Here is a 24,331-nt window from a genome sequence, read left to right as displayed (position 1 = left end):
CTTTCTATGTTAATGACCGGGCCTCATTTTTTTAAAATCTGACCAGTGTCACAGCAGAAACCCCTGTGCAAGGTCGGTTCACTTAGCTGCTCCTCGACAGGCACACGTGTGGTTAAAGTCTCTGGGTGGTTTATTGCATCATAAACCAAAAAACCCAAACTGGTAACGGAAAACAGCCTTTCTGGCTCAAATGAGAATAAAAAGTTCATATACAGTCCTGCCCAGTTCCTCTGGGACAACACATGTGGCAGCTCTCGCAGGAGCTGAGGGTCTGGAGGCTTCCTCTCCTCCACACAATACAGAGGGGAAAAAAAACTGGCTGGACTTGTAACTCCCTCCAGCCACACCCTGGAGGTGGAAATATGGTGGGTAGGCGTCCCGCCCATCTCTGACCTACCCACCATGAAAGCCAGGCCCATATAACAATTGGATTGCTCTCTGCACATACGATGCTGGAGAAAACACTTATGGCTTTCACATCACGCAGAAAAGCAACCTTTGCAACACATCTCTCCTCACATACAACGCTAGCCACCCTGTCACACCCCCCATAAGTAACCCTATTTTACAAACTACAACTCTCAATATACTCATCTAGGAGTGCAGTGATGATATTGACACCACGTGTGCCTCACGGAATTTTATACCATTGGTTAGTTAAGAAAATATAATTAATTTGTACTACCAAAAGTTTATTTTATCCCCAGATTTTACATTTTCACATGGAGAAATAGCAAACAATGGCATGAAAATTTGCTCCACAGTTTCTGCGGAATGTGGCAATATTCTTTGTGGCTGTAAAGTACTGTATAGCCACACGGCAATACTCTGAAGGAACATACCGCTATTTTGCCTCCTGAAGCGCAGATTTTCATAGAATAGTTTGCCGACTCCATATACAGAGCTCTTAAATGCTAGAAACGCAGAATACGGCATATGGGAAATTGTACTCTTGCCAAATGTGCCGATCGTGGGCATTTAACCCCACTGATACAGCTGTCCATAGCGTCAGTGGCATCTATCTGCCTAAAAGACGGAGGGGCTCTCTCTCTGCTCCGATTGGCACAACGCCATGCTTATGGTCTCCATGGTGACTTCAGGCCGAAAAATGGCTACGGGGTCACTCAGGTACAGTGGGCTGTAAGGTACTGCTTTGAGCAGGAGCTGACATACCTCCTGCCTGTGTCTGATTGGCTTCAATAGAATGGGTGTTTGGTGAGTATAACTGTGTTTGTTATTTTTACATAAAAATGGAAATGTGTGTTTTGTTTTATTTCTAATAAAGAACTTTATACTTGCTGTGTCTTTATTTACTCTATAACTATAGGATTAGTAATGGATAGGTGTCTTATAGACACTTCTCCATTAGTATCCCGTGGGCTTGATGTCACCAGACAATACAAAGGTGACATCTCCCCCACAAATATGAACCCCACTTGCCACCGCTACAAGGCAAGTGGGAAGAGCAGGGCAAAGCACTAGAATTGGTGCATCTTATAGTTGTGCCTTTTCTGGGCGGCTGTGGGCTACTATTGTTAGGCTGGGAGGGGACAATATCCATGGTGGGGGCCCACTCCATTCTTTTAAATTATTTAAATAATTAAAAAAAAAATACAACGTGGGAGCTCCTCTATTCTTGATAACCAGCCTTGCCAACGCTGACAGCTGAGGGTTGCAGCCCCCAGCAGTGAGGCTTGCCTGGCTGTTGATAAAAAATGCAAGGGAACCCACCCTGTTTTTATTTATAGCGCAGGCATTGGCTGATGAATACTCCCATCAACCACCGCCTGCTCTCACTGTTATTAGTGGCAGCAGATGTAGGCTGATGGGAGTAATAGTCCCACTAGCTACCGCATGCTGTTGCTGTTATCAGTTGAATATAACTCCTCATTCTTCCCTGCTAGCACTGATCGGCAGAGCAGGGGAAAATGATGAGTCGTCTTCAGCACCCGACGTCAGGGAACAACACTTGTACTGCTGCTGCCCAGGTGACGGAACGTGTGGTTCTGATGCAGCACACGGGTGGCACATGGTTGTCACATGTATGCCACAAGTATTACACACACGGACACTGATATCTTCGGTACTGGTTTTTCCGGTACCGGAAATATCAGGACGTGTGAAACCGGCCTAAGGCCTAATGCCTTCCAGAGAGAGTGAATTCCTACAACCCCTAAATGATTTCCTAGAGTGTAATTTGCAAAATGGGGTCACATTTTGGTTAGTTCTGTTTTGGAAGCTTAGACCATATGCAAATTGTGCCCACAAACTGCTCCCTAAAAGCCAAATGACGGTCACTCACTTCTGATCCTTGCTGTACACCCAGGCAGAAGTGTATGACCACATGTAGGATATTGCTGTATTCGGAAGAAATTGCTTTATAAGTGTTTGGGTCTATTTCATCCTATTATTCTATGTTAAAATTAAAAATTTGGGGTAAAAATTTTTTCGTTTTCACATCCCAATTTTATAAAATTCTGTCAATCACCTGTGATTAGGGATGAGCGAATAGCTTTGGATAAGAGCTTATCCGTATAGCTATAGCGTTTACTGAAAAGCTGCATCAGGAACCTGGATACCTAAAGCGCTCCCTATGATCAGCTGTTCGGTGCCGCAGCTGCATGTGTGACAGTCACAGCACATGCTTGGAGAGCTTGTTTGTTTTGCTCTCCATGTGTTGTGATTGTCACACAGCTGCGACACGTGCAGCTGTGGCACTGAACAGCTGATCATCGGGAGCTCTCCAGGTGTCCGATGCAGCTCTTCGGTAAGCGCTATAGTTATTCGGATAAGCTGTTATCCAAAGCTATTCATTCATCCCTAATCACAACCATAGATGAATTCCTTGAAGGTGTAGTTTATAAAATGAGGTCCTTTATAGGGGGTTACTGCTCTTCTGGCAGTACAAGGGCACTACAATAGTATGGTGCCCGCAAACCGTACGAGCAAAGTCTACTTTGGCACTCCTTTCTTTTGGAGCACTGCTGTGCTCCCGAACAGTATCTTTCCCCAACATAGTGGGCAATGGAATACTCAGGAGAAAATGCTCAACAAATTGGGTGGTTTATTTTTTCTTGTTATGCTTGTGAAAAGGAAAAATTGGGTCTAAAGCTAAATTTCTCTAGTCACCTTCCACGACGGTGTACGGAGGTTGCCTCTTTGCCCTGATGGGGGACAGGAAACACAGAGAGGTTAAAAGTTCCTCCCATCTGTCAGTGTCTTTCCTGTTCCCCATGGAGCAGGGAGAGGTCCGTATACTGTGGTGGCCGGCAACTGCAGTAACAGGGCAGGGTTACCTGCGTCAAGATGCCAAGCAGCTGGTGGTCGCGTCCCGCCTCCTCTTTGCTTCTCCCGTCGTCCCCTCGGGTGACCTCGGGACCTCTCGCTGGCCTTCCCGCGCCCCCGTGAGGGCAAAGCAGGCCAGAGAGCCCTGACAAGGGGCCTCCCGCAGCTCCCCGGTCTCTCCCCCTCCAGCGCGCGGCATCTGGGCATCCCGGAAGTGACGGCAGTGGATCTCACGCGTCACTTCCGGTATCGGCGCTCCTGAGAGGACGCAGACTTCTGATAATGGCGGCCCCCATGCGACGCGCGGTGCCCGCTTCTAAACGCCGGCCCGTGGACCCAGGAGGGGGAAGGGGAAGCACCGATCGCTGGAGGGCGGGCGCTGGCTCTGAGGAGCATAAAATCCCTGCTGAAGCCTGCGTAGAGGTAAGACAAATACCTCAACATGGATGGCTCTTCGTGCCCTGCGTCTGCAGAGCCCAGCGCTGCCCCTGCTACAGTGAGTGTTGCAGGGAAGGGGTCCGTGGGGTGGTGATCTCATTTTGGGGGCTCCCTTTATTCTGAACTCCCTCTCGTTTCAGGGTGAAACGTCTATCCTCAAAGCCGCAACTAGGAAAAAGTGCCCAATATGTAACATTAAAATGCCCTCCTTATGGGATAAAAAGCTTTGCCGGTCCTGCACCGACAAAGTAGAGCAGAGTAGCCGTCCCTCTTAGACGAGATTCACTCCCTGTTCAAACAAGAGGTGCAGTCTTCCCTAGCGGCTTTTACACTACCAGCACCACCTCCACCACCACAATCCCGTTCTCTAGCAAAGAAAAGGAAAATACAGGTTGAAGACTCTGACTCTGAGTCCGACCTGTCTCATACATCGTCCTCTGGGAGATGGGAGGAACCCAGGGATGCCGAGATTCGGAAATACCTCTTTTCCTCTGACTATATGGAGGAGCTGGTATCAGCAGTACGCAGCACCATGGTGTCATGATCCAGGTTGGATTATGACAGACAAAAGCACTAGTAACCTTTTTTTTCCTTAAGCTGTGTGCTTGAGGTTGGTTTTGCCCCCGGTGGCCATTAGGGTCATTGCACTGTGGTGATTTCAGTTCTAGTTTTGCCCCCGGTGGCCGTTAGGGTCATTGCACTCTGGTTACTTTAGTTTAGTGCACGTGATTATGAAGAAGGTGTGATTGCTGGCTCTTACCTATAAAAGAGTGTCAGGTGGTTGCAATCACTTGGTGATATTGCTAATTTCCAACCAAGACTGGTGAAAGAAGGAACTACAGAGAGCAGCTGAGGGGAGCTCTGGTGTAAAGTCTGGTGAAGGAAGGAAATACAGAGAGGTGTTCCTTGCAGCTCTGACAGAGCTTGGAGAAGTAGCAGCTATTCTGCAAAAAGCTGCATTCTGGTGGTGGACTATACTGGGAGCAATAGCAACAGAACAAAGCTAAGTGGTATTTGTATTTTTCCCTGGTGTGTATTAGTACTGCAGTGGGGCCAGTGCCTGCACCGCCCAGCTCCCTAGCAAGGTATAGGTGTAGGGTGTGCTAGGGTGACAGGTTCTGGCTTGGCGACAGGTGAGGAGCCTGTATAGGGAACGTTAGGAGTGTGAGGGACACTGACTCAGGGGAGTGCAGGAGGTCTCCACGTTCCCGTTCCCTATCGCAGGGCCCACCGTTGTAACTGTTTCCCCTTCCCCCGTGTCTTGTTTTAGTTACCGGCCTGCGGGTTGTGTCACACAGGACGGGTCCACGTGACACATGGGGTTAGAAGAGGAGCCAGAACCGCAGTCCATTCAGGACCAAATGTTTAGTGGGCTTAAAACTGAAAAACGCATAGGGTTCCCAGTACATGCCAATATACAGTATTGGACATGATTTCGCAGGAGTGGGAACTGCCGGAAAAACACCTTAGCACTCCCTCAGAGATGAAACATAGATTTCCCCTGGAAGGCGATTCTGCGAAATGGGACATCCCCAAAGTTGATGTTCAGGTGGCGAGAGTCGCAAAAAGAACTGCGCTCCCATTCGAGAAGTCTTCTCAACTGAAGGACCCGATGGACAGAAAAAGAGAAAGTCTCCTAAAGAAATCTTGGGAGACATCTGTGTCCACGTTAAAGGCAAACATCGCCTCCCCCTGCATAGCTAGAGCTTTGTTCTGCTGGCTTGAGGAACTAGAATCCCACATATCACAGAGTACCTCCAGGGGTGAGTTATTAGACTCCCTACCCGTCCTGCATAAAGCTACAGGGTTTTTAGCGAATGCTTCTATGGAATCCGTTGGGGTAGCTGCTAGGTCCCTGGTACAATCCAACGCAGCCAGGAGAGCTCTCTGGCTCAAGATGTGGAGCGGTGACATCACCTCCAAAGCTAAGCTGTGCGCCATACCCTTCAAAGGGGAATATGTCTTCGGGCCTGCCCTAGACGAGATTCTAGAGAGAGCCACCGACAAGAAGAAAGCACTTCCAGAACAAAAACCTTTCAAAAAGCGGCCCTTTCGTGCCCCACAAGCTCAGACCTCCCACGCAAGAGGCTAAGGCGAAAAAGGGAGATGGAGCTACCCGAAGGGTAGGGGAAAAAATATTCTTGTCCCACAGCAGCAGCAGGCCCAACTAGATAAGCAATGACTTCGACCCGGTGGGGGGGAGACTCTCAAAATACGTACATCAGTGGGAAACCATCACCAGTTCTCACTGGGTTCTCAACGTCATCAGGGAGGGCCTATTGATAAAGTTTATCTCCTCCCCTCCACAGAGTCTAAAAGTCACTTGCCTCCCGACCCCAAAAGACCAGACAACACTGCGGTTACGTCTCAGAAGCCTCATGGGGTCAAACGCAATCTCCCTGGTCCCAGAATCAGAATGGGGTCTGGGCCATTACTCTCGGTTGTTTCTGGTAACCAAACCATCAGGCGAGGCCCTTATTATAAATTTAAAGGCACTGAACTGGCATGTAAAATACCGAAAGTTCAAAATGGAATCAGTAAGGTCAGCCATCCCCCTGATCGGGCCACTTTTCCTTATGTCAACCATGGACTTAAAGGATGCCTATTTTCATATTCCAATCCACCCGAGACACAGGAAATATCTGAGGTTCGTGGTACAGGGGAGTCCTCAGGTGGAGCACTTATCAGTTCAACGTCCTTCCATTTGGCATCTCCTCGGCGCCAAGAGTTTTCTCCAAGGTAATGGCAGAAGCAGTGTTATTCATCAGGAACCAGGGCGTCTGTATAGTGCCTTACCTGGACGACCTCCTGATAGTAGCTTCCACCGAGGCGACCCTGGAAACCCATGTGTCAAAAACCCTGGATACGTTCAGGTCTCTGGGATGGATCCCCAATTTGAAAAAATCTCAGCTGCAGCCCTCCAAGACCAGGAAGTTTCTGGGGGTTCTTTTAGACTCCGCAAAACAAATGTCCTTCCTTCCGGACGAGCACCGTCTAACCTTAATATCAAAGGTCAAGAAATTCAGGGACATAAGGTCCCCTACACTCCGGGAAGGCATGTCGGTCTTAGGCTCTATGACGGTGTCTATACAGTCAGTAGCCTGGGCTCAAGCTCACTCCAGAACCCTCCAGGCTCACATCTTGGAAAACTGGAACGGTCATCCTGGTACGCTGAACAAGAAATTGCACACGCCGGGTCGAGTAAGAGCTTCTCTAGCATGGTGGATGAACGCCAGAAACCTCCGCAGAGGCGTGAGTTGGAATCAGATTCCGCTGACTACAGTCACGTCGGATGCCAGCAGAAGGGGCTGGGGGGCAATGGTAAATCAGACTCCATTTCAATGACTTTGGGATCAGACCACGAGTGGGAAATCATCCAATTTCAGGGAGCTGAAAGCTGTGGAAGAAGCCCTCCTGGCGGCTGGTCATCAGATTTCGGGACATCACATCCGAGTATATTTGGACAACATTACCGCAGTGGCTCACATCAAGCACCAGGGCAGTACAAAATTCAGCAGCCTGAAAGGAATCTCCGCTCGAATATTCTGTTGGGCCGAAAAACACCTGTTGTCCCTGACAGCGGTCCATCTAAAGGTCACCTCCAACATACAAGCAGACTTCTTAAGTAGCCAGGACATCCATCCTGGAGAATGGAGCCTAAACAGCAGGAGCTTCAGATTCCTAATAGACAGGTGGGGCCTACCAGAAATCAACCTTTTCGCCTCTCACCAAAACGCACAGGTCGAAGCCTTTTTTTCCCTAAACCCCAGAGACCATTCCAGGGGAGTGGATGCCCTGGCCCAGGATTGGGACTTTCACCTGGCCTATGCGCTATCTCCTCTCACAGGGGCCGATTCGCCACGCAAACCCACAGAAGTGGAATCTGGCAGCATGGTTACTGAGGCCCAGGTACTAAGATCCAAGGGGTTGTCAGATCCGGTAATCGCTACCCTACAGAAATCCAGAAAGCCGGTAACTAACGCTATTTACAACAAAATTTGTAAAAAGTTTTCATCTTTCTGTTTACCTAACTTACCAGATCCGCTCAGGCCAAACATGTCAAAAATTTTGGATTTCTTAAAGAGGAGTTTAGAGATCGGCATTAGACCTAGAAACTTGAAGGACCAGGTCTCAGCTCCGTTTTCGACCAAGATCTAGCAGGTCATCGCTGGATCAAAAGATTCATGACTTCGGCCATCAGAATGAATCCTAAAAAATAGACAATAGTCACTCCATGGGATCTGAACTTGGTGCTTCAAGGGCTCGCAGGTCCACCCTTCGAACCTTTGTCTTCTTGCTCTCCTCAAAACATGGCATACAAAACAGTTTTCTTAGTAGCCATAACCACAGCCAGGAGAGTAAGCGAATTACAAGCCCTATCGATAAGGGAGCCTTATTTGCTTGTTAGACGACTCAATAGTCCTTCGTCTCAACCCTTCCTTCCTTCCGAAGGTAGTCTCCGAGTTCCATCGATCCCAAGAAATCGTCCTACCAGCATTTTGCGAAAACCCAGTGTTAGAGGAAAAATTTCATACTCTGGACTTCTGACGCATAGTTCTACATTACTTGGACCAAACCCGTCCTTACAGAATCGACCAAAATCTGTTTGTCCACTCCTCAGGTCAAAACAAGGGGTAAAAGGTGGCAAAGAGCACTATACAATTGGATAAAAAAAGCTATAGTGGAAGCATATATCACTCAAAATATGCCTCCCCCAGTGGGGATCAAGGCCCATTCAACCAGATCTACTTCGGTCTCCTGGTGTCATGTCGGACGCTGTTCACACCACAGCATCCGGCAGGCAGAGGTAGTTCCACCTCCAGCCACTATAGCCTCAGTGGCGCCGGCCTGATCTTCAGGCTCTCGGGGGTTAATCCTGCTGGAGACCAGGTTGGATGGTTAGTCACGCCCACGGTCTTTAAATAGTCATGCTGGCCTATGGGCGTCGCCGATTATAGCTTGTGTTTCATACCAAGTGGTTCCGGTCTGGAGTGGAGGTGTTCAAGAGAGAGAGAGATTCATATCTGGTGTCGTATGATCCGTCGTTATCCTTTCTCCTTCCCATATTTGTGTTTAGATGTGCCCTGTTCACATTACTGTTTATTCCTGTGTGTGTGCGGCGCAGTGCAGTTTAAGTTCTCCCTGTCTGTCATTATTTGTGTGGGAGCTTTGGTGGTGACTTCTCACTGGGTGGAGGGTGGAGGGTTAAGTGCAGGGCTGAGCAGGAGATAAGGAAAGGTCGGAGGCTCAGGCATTTGCACCTTCAGCAAAAACCCTGGGTTGAGGGTCAGACAGGGTTTCCCCTAGTAAAGGGACACCACAGGGGCCCCGGGTCTTTCAGCCTTAGTTGAACTAAGCCCCCGTGACATTATAATCGGCCCACATTTTTTCAGGAGTCCATGGATCCATTAGATTCCATAACCCGCCAGTTGGCGGCGCTGTCCATACAGGTCTCCGAGTTGAATGGGGCAGTTCAGCAGCAGGGCCTGGTAGTAGCAAAGGTGCAAACGGCATCTGCAGGTATCGGTGCAGAGCCGAAGTTTCCGCTGCCAGAACGATTTTCAGGCGATCGCAGCAAATTTGTCGTATTTCGGGAGGCCTGCAAATTATACTTCCGCATGCGGCCAATCTCCTCAGGTAATGAGGCCCAGCGAGTAGGGCTGGTGTTGTCATTACTGAGTGGTGACCCCCAAGCATGGGCATTTTCCTTACCACCTGACTCTGCTACATTTCATTCGGTCGATAATGTTTTTTCTGCCCTCGGGCTCATTTACGATGACCCTGACCGACTGGCTCTAGCGGAATCTAAAATCCGCGCCCTCCGCCAGGGGGAGCGCTTGGCAGAAGACTATTGTTCGGAATTTCGCCGCTGGGCTGTAGACACACAGTGGAATGACCCAGCACTGCGGAGCCAGTTTATTCATGGGGTATCAGGGAGGGTGAAACAAGCCCTCCTGATGTATGAGACTCCGGCATCATTGGAGTCTGCCATGAGTTTGGTGATACGTATTGATCGCCGTTTTCGTCAGGGGGCACAGGAGACGCTACCTCTGGGGGAAAACAGAGGTGCAGGTGTGGTTGAAGTAGATGAGTCCCCTGAACCTATGCAGATTGCTGGCGTGGCACAGGTTCAGCCTCGCGCTCCGGGAGTCCGGAAGTCCGGAGCATGTTTCTACTGTGGTAAAGGTGGTCATTATGTTAACGTTTGCCCGGTACTACCTAAGAGGGTCACACCGGCGGAAAACTGTTAAGCTCAGAGGGTATGGAGGAGACCCAACTGAGCGTATGCATATCCTCCATGATGGTATCTCAATGTATGCTCCCTGCCAAGGTTATTGTCGCCGGCAGAGAGCTACCTATATCAGTGTTTGTGGATAGCGGTTCCGCCACCAATCTCATAGATGAGGAGTTTGCACACACCGCCGGGTTTAAGATTGAAAAACTTCCTCACCCCATACAGGTGGTGACCATTAATGCTGTTCCCCTCCCTCAAGGGGAGATTACTGAGTTTGTGGCAGAGGTGAAACTCCACATTGGGGTCCTACATTCTGAGTCGGTTACATGTAGGGTCCTCCGTAATCTCCCAGCTCAAATGGTCCTGGGTTTTCCATGGCTGTCCAGGCACAACCCGGTAATTGATTGGAAAACTCAGGACATAGTACAATGGAGTGGTTTCTGCCAAGACAATTGCTTGGCCACATGTGTGTCCGCCGTGACGCCCAGCCTGCCGGAGGCTTTGCAGGATTTTGCGGATGTTTTCTCTGAGAAGGGTTGCTCAGAACTGCCTCCACATAGAGCCTATGACTGTGCTATTAGGCTAAAACCCGGGGCCAAATTACCTAAGGCCAGGATGTTTAATATTTCTGGTCCTGAGAGACAAGCTCTGAAAGACTACATCGCGGAGAGTCTGAGCAAAGGTCACATCCGGCCTTCGTCCTCGCCTGTAGCCGCGGGGTTTTTCTTCATTAAGAAGAAAGATGGGGGGTTACGCCCGTGTCTGGATTTCCGAGAGTTAAACCAGATTACTATCCGTGATCCCTACCCAATGCCGTTGATCCCGGATTTGTTCAACCAGGTAGCGGGGGCAAAATGGTTTTCCAAGCTGGACCTCAGGGGGGCGTATAACCTCATAAGGGTCCGTCAGGGGGATGAGTGGAAGACGGCGTTTAACACTCCTGAGGGTCATTTTGAGAGTCTGGTTATGCCGTTTGGGTTGACCACCGCGCCTGCTGTTTTCCAACATTTTATTAATGATGTCTTTGCTCATGTCCTGGGGAGATTTGTGATTGTATACCTGGATGATATCCTCATTTATTCTAGCGATCGGGACACTCATTTGCAGCATGTTAGGCAGGTGTTACAGTTGCTCCGGGAGAACCAGCTCTATGCTAAGCTGGAAAAATGTTTATTTTTTGTCCAGGAGTTGCCCTTTTTGGGATATATTGTGTCCGCAGCTGGTTTTAAAATGGACACCGCTAAGGTGCAAGCGGTGTTGCAATGGGAGAGGCCGGAGAGTCTGAAAGCACTCCAGCGGTTCCTGGGGTTTGCGAATTATTATAGGAAATTTATAAAACACTTTTCGACTGTCGCCAAACCGCTCACGGACATGACAAAAAAGGGTGCCGATCTGGTGAACTGGCCTGAGGTGGCTATACGTGCATTTGAGCGTCTGAAGAATAGTTTTGCTTCAGCCCCCATTCTGGTGCAACCAGACGTGTCTAAACCTTTTGTGGTAGAGGTTGATGCGTCGGAGGTGGGAGTGGGGGCAGTACTGTCTCAAGGCTCGTCCTTGAGCGAGATGCATCCATGCGCCTACTTCTCCAAGAAGTTGTCGCCGGCCGAACGGAATTATGATATCGGCAACAGGGAGTTGTTGGCCATCAAACTGGCTTTTGAGGAATGGCGACACTTCTTGGAGGGGGCGGCTCACCAGGTCACAGTTATCACCGACCATAAGAATCTGCTCTACCTGGAGTCGGCCAAGCGTCTGTCTCCTAGGCAGGCTCGCTGGGCATTGTTTTTTACTCGTTTCAATTTTCTTGTGACGTACCGTCCCGGGGCTAAAAACACCAAGGCGGATGCTTTGTCTAGGTGTTTTCCGGGGGGAGAACCTCGGGAAGAGCCGGTACCCATCCTCCAGAAAGGGGTAGTGGTCTCGGCTCTCACGACTGAGGTAGAGGCGGAGATTGCCGAGGCCCAAGAGGAGGTACCACCAGGACTTCCCGCCAACAAATCATTTGTACCCCTGCATCTTCGGCCTAAGGTGTTGAAGGAACACCACGATTCGGTACTGGCTGGTCACCCAGGGGTGAAGGGCACCTTAGAGCTGGTATCGCGTCGTTTCTGGTGGCCCAAAATCCGGCAGGACGTGGTCTCGTACGTGGCAGCTTGCATCACGTGCGCTAGGGCTAAGTCACCCCGAACCCATCCTGCTGGCACGCTACAGCCTCTGGGGGTACCCAATAGGCCATGGACAGAAATCTCCATGGATTTTATCACTGACTTGCCAGCCTCGGCAGGGAACACGGTCATCCTGGTGGTGGTTGACCGTTTTTCAAAGATGGCGCATTTTGTGGCGTTGTCTTCTTTGCCCAATGCTAAGACGTTGGCTCAGGTATTTGTGAAGGAGGTGGTCAGACTCCACGGAGTACCGTCTGACATAGTATCTGATAGGGGTACGCAATTTGTGGCGAGGTTTTGGAAAGCTTTTTGCTCAAGGTTGGGGATCAAGTTGTCACATTCATCGGCGTTTCATCCACAGTCTAATGGACAAACTGAGCGCATGAACCAAAATCTTGAACAGTATTTACGATGCTTTGTGTCCGACAACCAGGAGGAGTGGTCTACTTTCCTTCCTCTGGCCGAATTCGCATTAAATAATCACCGCCAAGAGTCATCAGGAGAGTCTCCATTCTTTTGTGTGTACGGTCAACATCCTCAGTTTTGTACCTTACGTCAGGGTGTCTCCGGGGGTGTCCCGGAGGAGGATCAGCTAGGAGCCCAATTGTCATCAGTCTGGAGGCGGGTGAAACAGCGTTTGTTGAGCATGAGTGCCAGGTACAAACGGGTGGCTGACAGTAGACGCGTGCCAGGTCCGGACCTGTGTGTGGGTGAATGGGTGTGGTTAGCTACGAAGAACATAAAACTCAAAATCCCTTCTTTAAAACTGGGTCCAAGGTTTATTGGGCCTTTTAGGATTTCTGCCATCATTAACCCAGTGGCTTATCGGTTGGAACTTCCCGCAGTGTACAAGATACACAACGTGTTTCACAGGGCTTTATTGAAAAAGGTGGTAGGCTCTGTGGACACAACGCCGATGCCACCTCCAGTCATGGTGGATGGCGAGTTAGAGTTCGAGGTCGCCAAGGTAGTGGACTCTCGAGTAGTACGCCGTACTCTTCAGTATTTGGTGCACTGGCGGGGGTATGGTCCAGAGGAGAGGTCTTGGGTTCCAGCCTCAGACATACATGCGGATCGGCTGGTCAGTTCTTTTCACCGTCGTCATCCGGACAAGCCGGGTCCTATGAGTCTTGAGGGCCCTGGGGTCCCTCGTAGAAGACGGGGTACTGTCATGTCGGACGCTGTTCACACCACAGCATCCGGCAGGCAGAGGTAGTTCCACCTCCAGCCACTATAGCCTCAGTGGCGCCGGCCTGATCTTCAGGCTCTCGGGGGTTAATCCTGCTGGAGACCAGGTTGGATGGTTAGTCACGCCCACGGTCTTTAAATAGTCATGCTGGCCTATGGGCGTCGCCGATTATAGCTTGTGTTTCATACCAAGTGGTTCCGGTCTGGAGTGGAGGTGTTCAAGAGAGAGAGAGATTCATATCTGGTGTCGTATGATCCGTCGTTATCCTTTCTCCTTCCCATATTTGTGTTTAGATGTGCCCTGTTCACATTACTGTTTATTCCTGTGTGTGTGCGGCGCAGTGCAGTTTAAGTTCTCCCTGTCTGTCATTATTTGTGTGGGAGCTTTGGTGGTGACTTCTCACTGGGTGGAGGGTGGAGGGTTAAGTGCAGGGCTGAGCAGGAGATAAGGAAAGGTCGGAGGCTCAGGCATTTGCACCTTCAGCAAAAACCCTGGGTTGAGGGTCAGACAGGGTTTCCCCTAGTAAAGGGACACCACAGGGGCCCCGGGTCTTTCAGCCTTAGTTGAACTAAGCCCCCGTGACACCTGGGCAGAAAAAGCAGGTGCATCTCCAGAGCAGATCTGCAGGGCAGCAACGTGGTCTTCACTCCATACCTTCTCAAAGCATTATAGACTGGATGTAACATCCAGTAGGGATCTAGTCTTCGGCCGAAGACTAGTTCTCCAGGCCGTTGTCCCTCCATAGTGCCAAATTAGTTGGTATTCCTCCGTATACCGTCGTGGATGGTGACTAGCGAAAATAGAATTAGACTTACCGGTAATTCGGTTTCTAGGAACCTTCCACGGCAGCACTAATTCCCACCCTATACTCCTGGATAAAAAAAATCTAGGAATTGGAAGGTAAACCAGGGCTACGGTCTCAGTTATAAGTCATTGACAGGTGGGAGGACCTTTTAACCTCTCTGTGTTTCCTGTCCCCCATCAGGGCAAAGAGGCAACCTCCGTATACCGTCGTGGAAGGTTCCTAGAAACCGAATTACCGGTAAGTCTAATTCTATTTTTTGTGGGAAAAATGTGTTTTTTCATTTTCACGGCTCAGTGTTAAAAAAAATTCTGTGAAGCACGTGTGGATTCAAGGTGCTCACCACACCTCTCGATAAGTTCCATGAGGGGTGAAGTTTCCAAAATGAGTTCAGTTTGGTGGGGTTTCCACTGTTGCACATCACGGTCTTTGTAAACACGACATGGCCTATTTTGTGCTCCAAACGTCAAATGCTCCACTTTCCCTTGCGAGCCTTGCTATGTGCTCAAATAGTAGTTTTCCATTCACCTATGGAGTATTGGTGTACTAAGGAGAAAACTGCACAACAAAGTTTGAGGTCCATGTTATCCTGTAATCATTGTGAAAATGTAAAAATTTGGGGCTTAATGCAACATCTTTACGGGAAAAGTTATGATGTGCGTTGTTTTTCCTTCCACATTGCGCTTATTATTGTGAAGCAAGTAAAGAATTAGTAAACTTCTTGAATGTGGTTTTGAGCACTTTGAGGTGGTGTCACTTTTTGCATATTTTCTGTCACATAGGCCCTTTAACCTCAGGTGAAAATGTTAGAGATGTAGAGATGAGCGGACACCTGGATGTTCTGGTCCGTTAGGTTTCTCTGAAGAGTTACAAAAAGTTGGGTTCGGGTACCAGAACAGTACCCGAACCTGGACTCCATTCAGTTGAATGGGGGGCTCAAACATCCAGTGTTTGCTAAGCTGTCATGTGCATGACAGCGCGGCAAACACCGCTTTTGATCGGCAGTAAAATCATCACCGCTGGTCAGAGAGCTGCGGTTCCCACACTGTCAAATGACAGCATGAGCCCACAGCTATGATCGAAGGTATAACGTTTACCTGCACATGACAGCATGACAAACACTCGTTGTTCGGGGGGGGGCGAACCTGAACAGTAACACAGACTTCCTGGTGAAGTCCATGTTCGGTGTCCATGCTTGAACATTAGGTGTTCCGGTACTTTACTGTTCAGATTCACCAATCTCTAGTCACTGTTGACTCCATCTGTCAACAGTCTCCTTGTCCAGGCAGTGCAGGAATTAACCCATTCGGTTTCACCTTGATGTTCCTTTATCCTCTGGGTCTGCAGCATTAAGTTAAATAAGTGGTTGTGATGACACCAGCCCTCAAGGTGAACAAATCTCCCTATCTATTGATAGTTGTTTACCTGGATAAGACCCTATTGAGATATTGTCTATTGTCTTGAGTCCTTAATTTACAAACCATTTTTTTTTTTTTTTTTTTGTTGGAAAAATTGCTGATAAACTTTTAACCTTTTCTAGCTTGCTAACAAAAAAAATGGTTTGAAAAATGATGCTGATGTAAAGTAGACATCTGGTAAATGTTAAGTTTTTTTTCTGTAGCATAATCATTTGGTTTAAGGGTATACAAATTCAAAGTTTAAAAATTGCAAAATTTTAAAAAAGTTGTGTCAAATTTTCTCTATCGCCTTATTGGGGGACACAGAAACCATGGGTGTATGCTGCTGCCACTAGGAGGCTGACACTATGCAAATAAAAAAGTTAGCTCCTCCTCCGCAGTGTACACCCCACCGACAGGAAGTAGGATGCTCAGTTTAGCTTAGTGTCAGTAGGAGGTGGACACGGGTCTTTTACTAGACCCTTATCTACCTCAATGTGCGTCGTTTTCTTTCAGGTTCCCGGAGGGATACAGTGTGAACAGTCACTACTGTACTCCCACACAGAGACTATGAGTACGGCGTGTACTGCCACCCCGTATCCTCATATGTCTGGACGGCAGGACCCCAAAATCCCTAACACAGGCGCGTGTATAGGTGATCCCACAAGAGAAAGAATACCTGGTCCTGCCTACGTCTCCCACCCACTCGCCCACCAGAGCCTGTCGGTCGAGGAGACACGGACGTCCCGCAACATGGATTCTGGACGTCCGATTTTCGTGATTGAGGAGGTACTTTCCCTCTTTTCTCCCCAGTCACTGAAGAGGTGAAGAAAACGGGATAAGAAGGAGAAAAGAAGGAAAATAAAAATAAAAAAAACAAAAAAAAAACAACCCTTTATTCAAAGAGATAGTAGTTTGGGCGGCTGGCGCAGTTCATACCCTTCCGACTGGTTTCAGGGGCCTCAGCACTGCCTTGCAGATCCTTTGGGGAAGAGAGGGGGTTTAGGCACACAGAGGCTTCCTGTTCTTTGTGCCCCGTACAGCCTGTCTAAGCGGCGTCATGGCACTTTGTTTGCGCCACTTTTAGCACCCTGGCGCCACTGTGGGGACCCGTTTGGCACTATTGTATGTCCTCCGCGGTCTCCCGCTCCGGCGGCCGCCGGCTGTAATCTAGGTCCCGGCTTCATTTGGGCCTAGTGGAAGCGCTGACTCCGCCCCCCCTTCCTCTCGGCTTCGGGCGGGCCTTTTCCCGCCCGTTTCTCCTCTCGCCTCTTCCTGTGTGGCGTCAGGCTCCGCCCGCTATCCTCAGACTGTGGACGGGAGCCGCCGCCATATTGCTCCTCCGGGCCCCGCATTTAGCTGAGAGTGGGCTTCCCGGTCTCTGGCCGCCCTCACAGCGCGCACGTTCTGCCCTGCGTATTCTGGCAGACGCTATTTTCCGGCTGTGGTACAGTGGAGCCGCATCCAGCTATGGGACCTGCCTGTCTCTCTACAGCCATGAAGTCTCATACAGGACATCTGCTGTAAGTAGCTGCACTGCAGACTGATCCCCCCCCCCTCTGCTCTCCTGTCCCCTAACCTTCTGGCAGCGCTTAGTGGGATTGTTCTCATGTCTAACTCTACGCCACTTCGTTCTCCTATTCCTCCACTGTGGTCCTCTCCCACCGTCCAGGAGCCCCCAGTTGACCCGGTCGTACAGTCTCTGGAGCCGTACAGTCACTAACTTGAAGGTTTTTCTGGAGCCGTACGGTCTCTGAAGTAACTGTACTCTAGAGCTGTACAGTCACTGACGTAATAGTACTCAAATACTGGCATAATTGTAATCTTCTGCCGCGCAGTTTCTAGTGCATCAGTATGTCGGAGATCTGATTTTGTCACACGGTTGTTGTGTTTTTCGGCCATTACGGATTGGTGCCCTGATTTTCAGCAGAGCAAGTCTCAGCCATTGCTTCACATAAAGACGTTGGGGTCCTGTCATAGCAACTCCATATCTACGGCTCACAGGCACTCTCCCTTCAATTTTCTGCAGCCCCCTCCGGACGCTGGATTCATACTGCTATAAGCAGAACAGGGTGCTGCTTCTTTCTCTTCACGTCTCCAGTGTTTGGGCCGGACTTCTAGCTGAATAGAAGTCCGTGTTATCCGGCAATTGTCTGCTGTGGCTCAGTGGATAGAGAAGCTGACCACAACTCGCTGTTCCAGAAGTTGGAACCGTGGCGCACATCAGAGAGTAGTGTTTAGTCTCTTTCTGATCCCAGGCCTACTGTTCTACAGTCATAAGAATTGACTGGTCAGAATCTACTTTACTACAGACTTCGTGGCACGGCTTACTACGCATGAAGCCATTATTCTGCCTAATGTCGTCAGGTATCCAGACCTAGACCGCAACACAGAAGCCGTTATTCTGCCTAATGTCGTCAGGTACCCAGTCCTATACCGCAATACAGAAGCCATTATTCTGCCTAATGCCGTCAGGTACCCAGACCTAGACTGAATCACAGAAGCCGTTATTCTGCCTAATGCCGTCAGGTACCCAGACCTAGACCGCATCACAGAAGCCGTTATTCTGCCTAATGCCGTCAGGTACCCAGACCTAGACCGCATCACAGAAGCCGTTATTCTGCCTAATGCCGTCAGGTACCCAGACCTAGACCGCATCACAGAAGCCGTTATTCTGCCTAATGCCGCCAGGTTTTCAGACCTAGACCGCAGCCAGAAGCAGTTATTCGGCCTAATGCCATCAGGTATTCTGGCCTAGACCGCAACACATAAGCCGTTATTCTGCCTAATGTCGTCAGGTATCTAGGCCTAGACTGCCCCGGCAGCTAGGCTATATCCGCTATCCAGGCTTCAGAAGCGGCGGGCGTGAGTAAGTAGGAGCCAAGATCCCGCGGCTGCATCACCTACCAGGTACAGTAGTTCAAACGGTTGTATTACTGTGGAGACGCGTCTGGGGTTGACTGCTTCAGTGGTACTGGTGTTCTGTACCGTATTCAGGTGAGTCAGACACTCTTGCCTTCAGGTTCTTCGTGTTCTATTGCAGCAGTACTCTATCCCTTATTGAGCACGTGAATAGTCCTCTATCAGACATGTTTAGTCAATACACGCCGTCTCTCTGGTAACTCAAACGTACCCGAGGCCATCAACTATACCGATCCGGCTATACTGTCCCGTTTTCTGGTGAGTCAGAAGCGTCCTCTCTCACGTTCCTCACGGTCTTTTGCAGCCTTTACCTAAGCTCCCGTCTAAAAGCCACTTGAGGTGAGGTGCCGGCATTTATTGCTCATAGCAGGCTACAGCCGCAGTTATAAGTCGCTTTCAGGTGAGTCAAAGACACCTCTCGGCTACATAGTTCATTGTCAATCACATCTGTGGTTTAACAGTTGAACGTAACCACTACCATGTCCAAACAGAACGGATCTCTGTCCCACAGTGCGGATCTTGGTAGCAACATATCTGGATACTCCACCTTCAGGTGGGTCAGACTCTCTCGGGTCAGGTACTGATGGTCGCGGTTTTACTGCGGCATGTTCTGTACCCTAAGTGTGAGTTGCACCACAGGAGTTTTTGCCAGAAGCTATCTTTACTGTTTGGCAAATAGTAGTTTATAAGTTCTAGCCTGCTTTAGGGGACTTCGAGCAACAAAACTACCATACGCTCCTTATCTGTCGAAACTTACCTATTCTTTCTTACAGACGCCGAGTAAAGCCTTCAGCAGCTCAGACATGGGTCTTCTGACCGTGACCGGGAAAAAGTATCCCACCTCACAGGAGTGGGATCTAACTCTGCGCAAGCATCGACCGGGGTAAAAAGCTGTTCCAGTCCTGGATCCAAGAATGAGTCTGGTGATAACGCGTTTCTTCCTTCGGCTAGTATTGTATCTTTTCACTGTTATCCTCAGGCGCGTTTTGTCTTAGACTTAGGCTAGCAGGTCTACACACCGTAATCCCCTCCCTGCTCCAGAGGGTCCGGGATGGTTTCGGTCGTTTACATCGTCATACAAATTGACCTGCCTTTCGTCAGCCTAGTTGTCTTCTGGTGTCTATTTGATCTACCTAGAGCCAACTTTTCTTACAGTTATCATACTCCATGTTTTGCTTGAACTTTCCTTACTCGACTAATCACTTTTCTAAGTCCAACTACACTATTTTTGTCCATATCCACACTCATCCCGGGGTGCTGGATTTATCTCCCTTTGCATCTCAGTCATCCAGTAGTCTCCGTTCTACCTCCTTAGTGGAGCAATCAGTTGTCTCTTTATAGCCATCCTGAGCCTACATCGCGGCGATGAGATCCAGATTATCCCCTGGTTCTATTCAGTACGTTTTCAGTGTTTGGCTCTTTCGCAGGTTCTCAGTGGCCTGTTCTCAGGCCTTGTCATTTTCTCACAGAACGGCCTTCAGCCGTTTCCAAGCAAGAGGGCGCCTTAGTATATCTCTACTTCTGCGATTACGAACCCTACGGTTCCAAGTCTCCCACTACTACGGTCCTTCCTGTCCCAGAAGTGCATCCCTCAGAGATTCCACGGCTAATTCACACAGTAGTTGGCAAGGTCAACCTTGAAACCATCCGCCGCTTTATAGTGTCCTGTCTTAGTCTCTACTCGTGTTGCAAAGTTCTATAGACACGTGGCCTAGCTTGCTCATCAGAGCATTCTTGCTGGGGACCAGTCAGAAGATTTGATCGTCCTCACTGTCCAAAAAATTCCACTTGCATGGAAACATGGGTTTTCGCCTCATCGTTCCCTTCTAGGGGTTCATTTGGCTTTCGATCTCACGAGCGAAATTATCTCCAAACAAGTCCCTCACCAGCTTCCCGTTTCTTCCGGGTAGCTCCAATCGCTTAATTATTGGGGAGGTCACCGGAAGGACAAGCGCTTTCCTTCCTCAGGCTGAACCTCGTCGTACTTCAGCGCTTTTTCCTCAGCGTGCCTTTCCGGGATCTAGGATGGAGACCATCCTTTTTCTCAGGTGGAAATTTTTCTTCGTTCAGCATTTGCCTCCTGCGAATCGCATGATTTTTCCATGAAGCTCTTATCCAGGTCCTGATTTCTTCAGGGCTTTGGAGATATCTGCTTTTGCAACGTACGGGTTCATTTTCCTTTTCAGTTGGTAGCCTTCCCTTTCAGGCTCTCCACCACTCCTAGGGCGCCTCAGACTCTATAGCAGCTGTGGTACACTTCCTGTAGGTCAAGGGTCCACTCTACATCTCTCTAAATTCTCTCTCTTTCATCCACCTCGAATTTTCCCTTCGTGGCGTGCTCTCATCAGGCTACCTGGCCACAGCAACGGTACTTATCAAGCTCGGGCTTGAGGTATAGAGGTCCTCTGGCCTTCAGGTCAGCGTCTGCTCGCGGATTCTGGTCGACATTAGTAGGGTTGCCGGCCCAGGAGGGACTGCGTTCTTTTCAGTACGACGCACACTGCCCGGGCAGTGCGTGTCCTCCTGGCGATACTTTTTGGGCCTTCGTCTGGCTCCTCTGCAGTACGGTCATTGGTCCTCCACAGGTCCATAAGGTTTCTCACAACCCATGCCTAGCTTCGGCAAGTGCCGGTCGGGGTAAAGAAGACCTCGCAGGTGACCTTGCAGGTGACGAGGGTGACTCCCTCGTCCTGATGGGGTTATTTGCTGTTCCCTCCCCTTGAGGACTGCTTTGGGACGTCCCATGGTTTCTGTGTCCCCCAATAAGGCGATAGAGAAAACAGGATTTTTTGTTGCTTACCGTAAAATCTGTTTCTCTGAGCCTTCATTGGGGGACACAGCACCCTCCCAAGTTGAACAGCACCGTTTACTGTATAATATTGTTACAGTATGGATTTGTGTTTTCTGTTTTTATCTCGTTACAGATTGCTTCTCCTACTGCTTTCTCACTAGCTGAGCATCCTACTTCCTGTCGGTGGGGTGTACACTGCGGAGGAGGAGCTAACTTTTTTATTTGCATAGTGTCAGCCTCCTAGTGGCAGCAGCATACACCCATGGTTTCTGTGTCCCCCAATGAAGGCTCAGAGAAACAGATTTTACGGTAAGCAACAAAAAATCCTGTTTTCGATATTTTCATAAATTCAAATTATATGGACCCTTATATACCACTTACAAGAAGCACAATGAGTTATGAAAAAGGTGTCCTCTCAGCATCAGTGGGATCCGTTGAAGCGTTCCAGCGTTATCACATAAAGTGACATTTGTGAGAATTGAAAAATAATTCTGTCTCGTCAGGAAGATGAAAACAGACTTTGGGGTGAAGGGTTTAACATTCCCCCCCCCCCAGGTATTTTAAGAGTGTATCACGAAAAGGGGCAAAAATTGTTTGAATATTCGAATGAGAAACTCTTTTAGAGCGTTTGAAAGAGCATGAAAATAAAATCTGAAAATGTTACTGATCAAATGAGCATTTTGCCGCAGCAGCTATCAGAAGAGTGAGCCGCAATCTCTGCCACAGACACAGAACAGCTGATCGGCGGGGGTGCCAGGTGTCAGACCCATGTCGATCAGACATTGATGACCCATCCTTAGGATAAGTTATCAATAAAAAAGTAGTGGACAACCTCTTTAAGTTAAACAAGTGCATGACTGAGTAGCATGGGGAAGTTTCTGATTGGTCAGATTTCAGAATGCATGACAGTCCTTTCTTCATGAAACACAGGTCAAGCACTATTGTTCTGGTTGTACTATATCTAATATTTGTCTCCAGCTGATTGCTTATTTTCTGGCCCAGTCAATACATTTATTTTCAATGACATTTGCGGGTCAAGCATTTGACATGTGCTTCTTTTCTATTTTGTATTAATTCTTCTTTTTTTTTTTTTTCTTCTTCAGGCCTGTATGTCTTCTGAACCTTCTGACATTACTTGCTCGGATAAAATGATTTCCAAAGATGTTGTTTGTCCAATATGTGATTTTACATACCCTCCAACCGAAATTGAAAGACATGCGGCATACTGTGATGGGGTAAATTTTCAGCGAGAATTGACCGGTTAGTATAGACTGTAATTTTAATATAATGTGAAACTGCAAATTATTTCTACAATTAAATTGTCATTTTAGATGTCTAGTTCTAATTAATAATTATTTGCTACTAGAGCGCTGCTAGTGTTCTTCATCTATAATGCTAGTAAACATATAAATAGTTTTTCACTTGGTAATGTTCTTACACAGCAGATTTATGTATGTGTTACCATTGTAATGTCAGTGTATGTCTTTTTGTTTTATTTGTTTAGTCTTGCGATCAAGAAATAATTTGCTGAGAAGCCGTGATAGATCATCCATCAGCTTAACTCCTAAGCGCTATGGCAAGTAAGTAGGTATGCTCTTTTTTGTTACCTTGATATAGGTGAATAGTATGCTGTGTAAGGCTTTGTGCCCACGATCAGTAATAGTATATTTTCACTGCGTCCAAAACCCTGTGTTCTACATTACGCACTTCAAAACACGTGTGTTTGAACTGTGCAGATTTACTGCATGCAGTGACATTCTATTGGGGATAATACGCCCAGGAGACTAGGCGTCTCCGCACAGAAGTTGACCTGTTGCGGCTCGGAATTCCTCACCGCAGCGTTAGAAAGCACAGTGGGCACTGTGCTTGTAAAGTACAATGCAGTCTTTTGGACTCAGTGAAAATATGCTGCGTCCAAAGCGACACTATTCCTGATTGTTGGCACTCAGCCTAAGAAAAGAAAATGCTATTGACTTCTGACTTTACAATTCACTTTATAAAAGACTATGATAGAAAAAAAAATAAAGTTATTACAAACAATTTAAAATTAAAGTGGTTGTCCACTACTAGGACAACCCTTTCTTGATCTAAATGTTTGGCCCCGATAAAATAAAAAAGCTTATGCTTACCTCCCGTGCCGACACGATTCCAGCAGTGTCGGCACTCATGTTCCCTGGGCTCTCATGCAGTTGTTATGACATGTGAGCCCGGCGATCAATAAGCCCTGACATCCCTGTCCAAACCTTCCTACAAATTGACCATGAAGAGGAAGTGAGAGAGCAACCTTTACTTCCTTTTCATGTTCAGTTTGTTCAAAGGCTGGCCAGTGACTGCGCTGATTAATCGCTGGGGCTCATTTGTCATAACAACCGCATGAGAGCCCTGGAAACGCATGTGCCTACACCACTGGAACGGCACCGGAGAGGAGTATACGTTTTTTCATTTTATCGTTTGCAGCATTTAGAAGGAGCCCCCGCAACATCCTCACTGGTTCCCAATCGTTTCCATGGTGAACCGATGTCTCCATAATGACATTCGGGTCACCAGGCTCTAGAAAGTTTGGTAGATCATGCGCAATGCATGTTTCTAACTAACTTCTATCAGTGCAGCACTGACAGTTACAAACCATTGCAATGCACAATGGTTTATAACAGCGATCAGAGCTGTAAAAGTGGAAGTCCTATAGTGGGACTCAGTAAAATACAAAATTGTAAAAAATCTGAAAATAATAAATTAAAAATACATTGTATCAATAAACTTCTGTTTTTATGTGAAAAAAAAAATAAAAAAATTATTGCCGCATCCGGAATGACCTGCCCCATGAAACAGTCACACTAATTAACACCATCATGGAACATACAAACTATTTTTTGTTCGGCGGTATGATGAAAAAAAGTGGAATAAAACAAGATCAAAAAGACGACTGTAAATAAGAATGGTATAGCTGAAAACGTCATCTTGTCCCGCAAAAAAAAAGCCACCATACAGCTCCATCACCGGAAAAATAAAGTTATAGCTCTCACAATAAAGCAATGCAAAAATAACTATTTTTTCTATTTAAATAGTTTTTGTGTAAAAGCACCAAAACATAAAAAATGTTATAAATG

At 48.1% G+C, this 24,331-nt stretch overlaps 1 protein-coding gene across 6 annotated transcripts in view; it reads left to right on the top strand.

Moving 5' to 3' along the window:
- The window catches only part of UIMC1 (ubiquitin interaction motif containing 1), a 273,520-nt gene that overhangs the window by 178,142 nt on the left and 71,047 nt on the right, over nucleotides 1-24,331 (top strand). For 5 of the 6 annotated variants that reach the window (XM_073544992.1, XM_073544993.1, XM_073544991.1 and 2 more), the window contains exons 9-10: nucleotides 22,328-22,484; nucleotides 22,729-22,804. In XM_073544992.1, coding sequence (XP_073401093.1) covers nucleotides 22,328-22,484; nucleotides 22,729-22,804 — 233 coding nt within the window. Of the gene's footprint in view, nucleotides 1-22,327; nucleotides 22,485-22,728; nucleotides 22,813-24,331 lie in introns of all 6 variants that reach the window. The other variant, XM_073544995.1, reaches the window with a different exon arrangement.

This window comes from Dendrobates tinctorius, unplaced genomic scaffold (genome assembly GCF_039654945.1).
Source record: "Dendrobates tinctorius isolate UK_male_01 unplaced genomic scaffold, ASM3965494v1 ptg000139l, whole genome shotgun sequence".
Classification (NCBI taxonomy): Eukaryota; Metazoa; Chordata; class Amphibia; order Anura; family Dendrobatidae; genus Dendrobates; species Dendrobates tinctorius.
The sequence above is the reverse complement of the archived record's forward strand: the minus strand, read 5'-3'. Positions and strand labels throughout refer to the sequence as shown.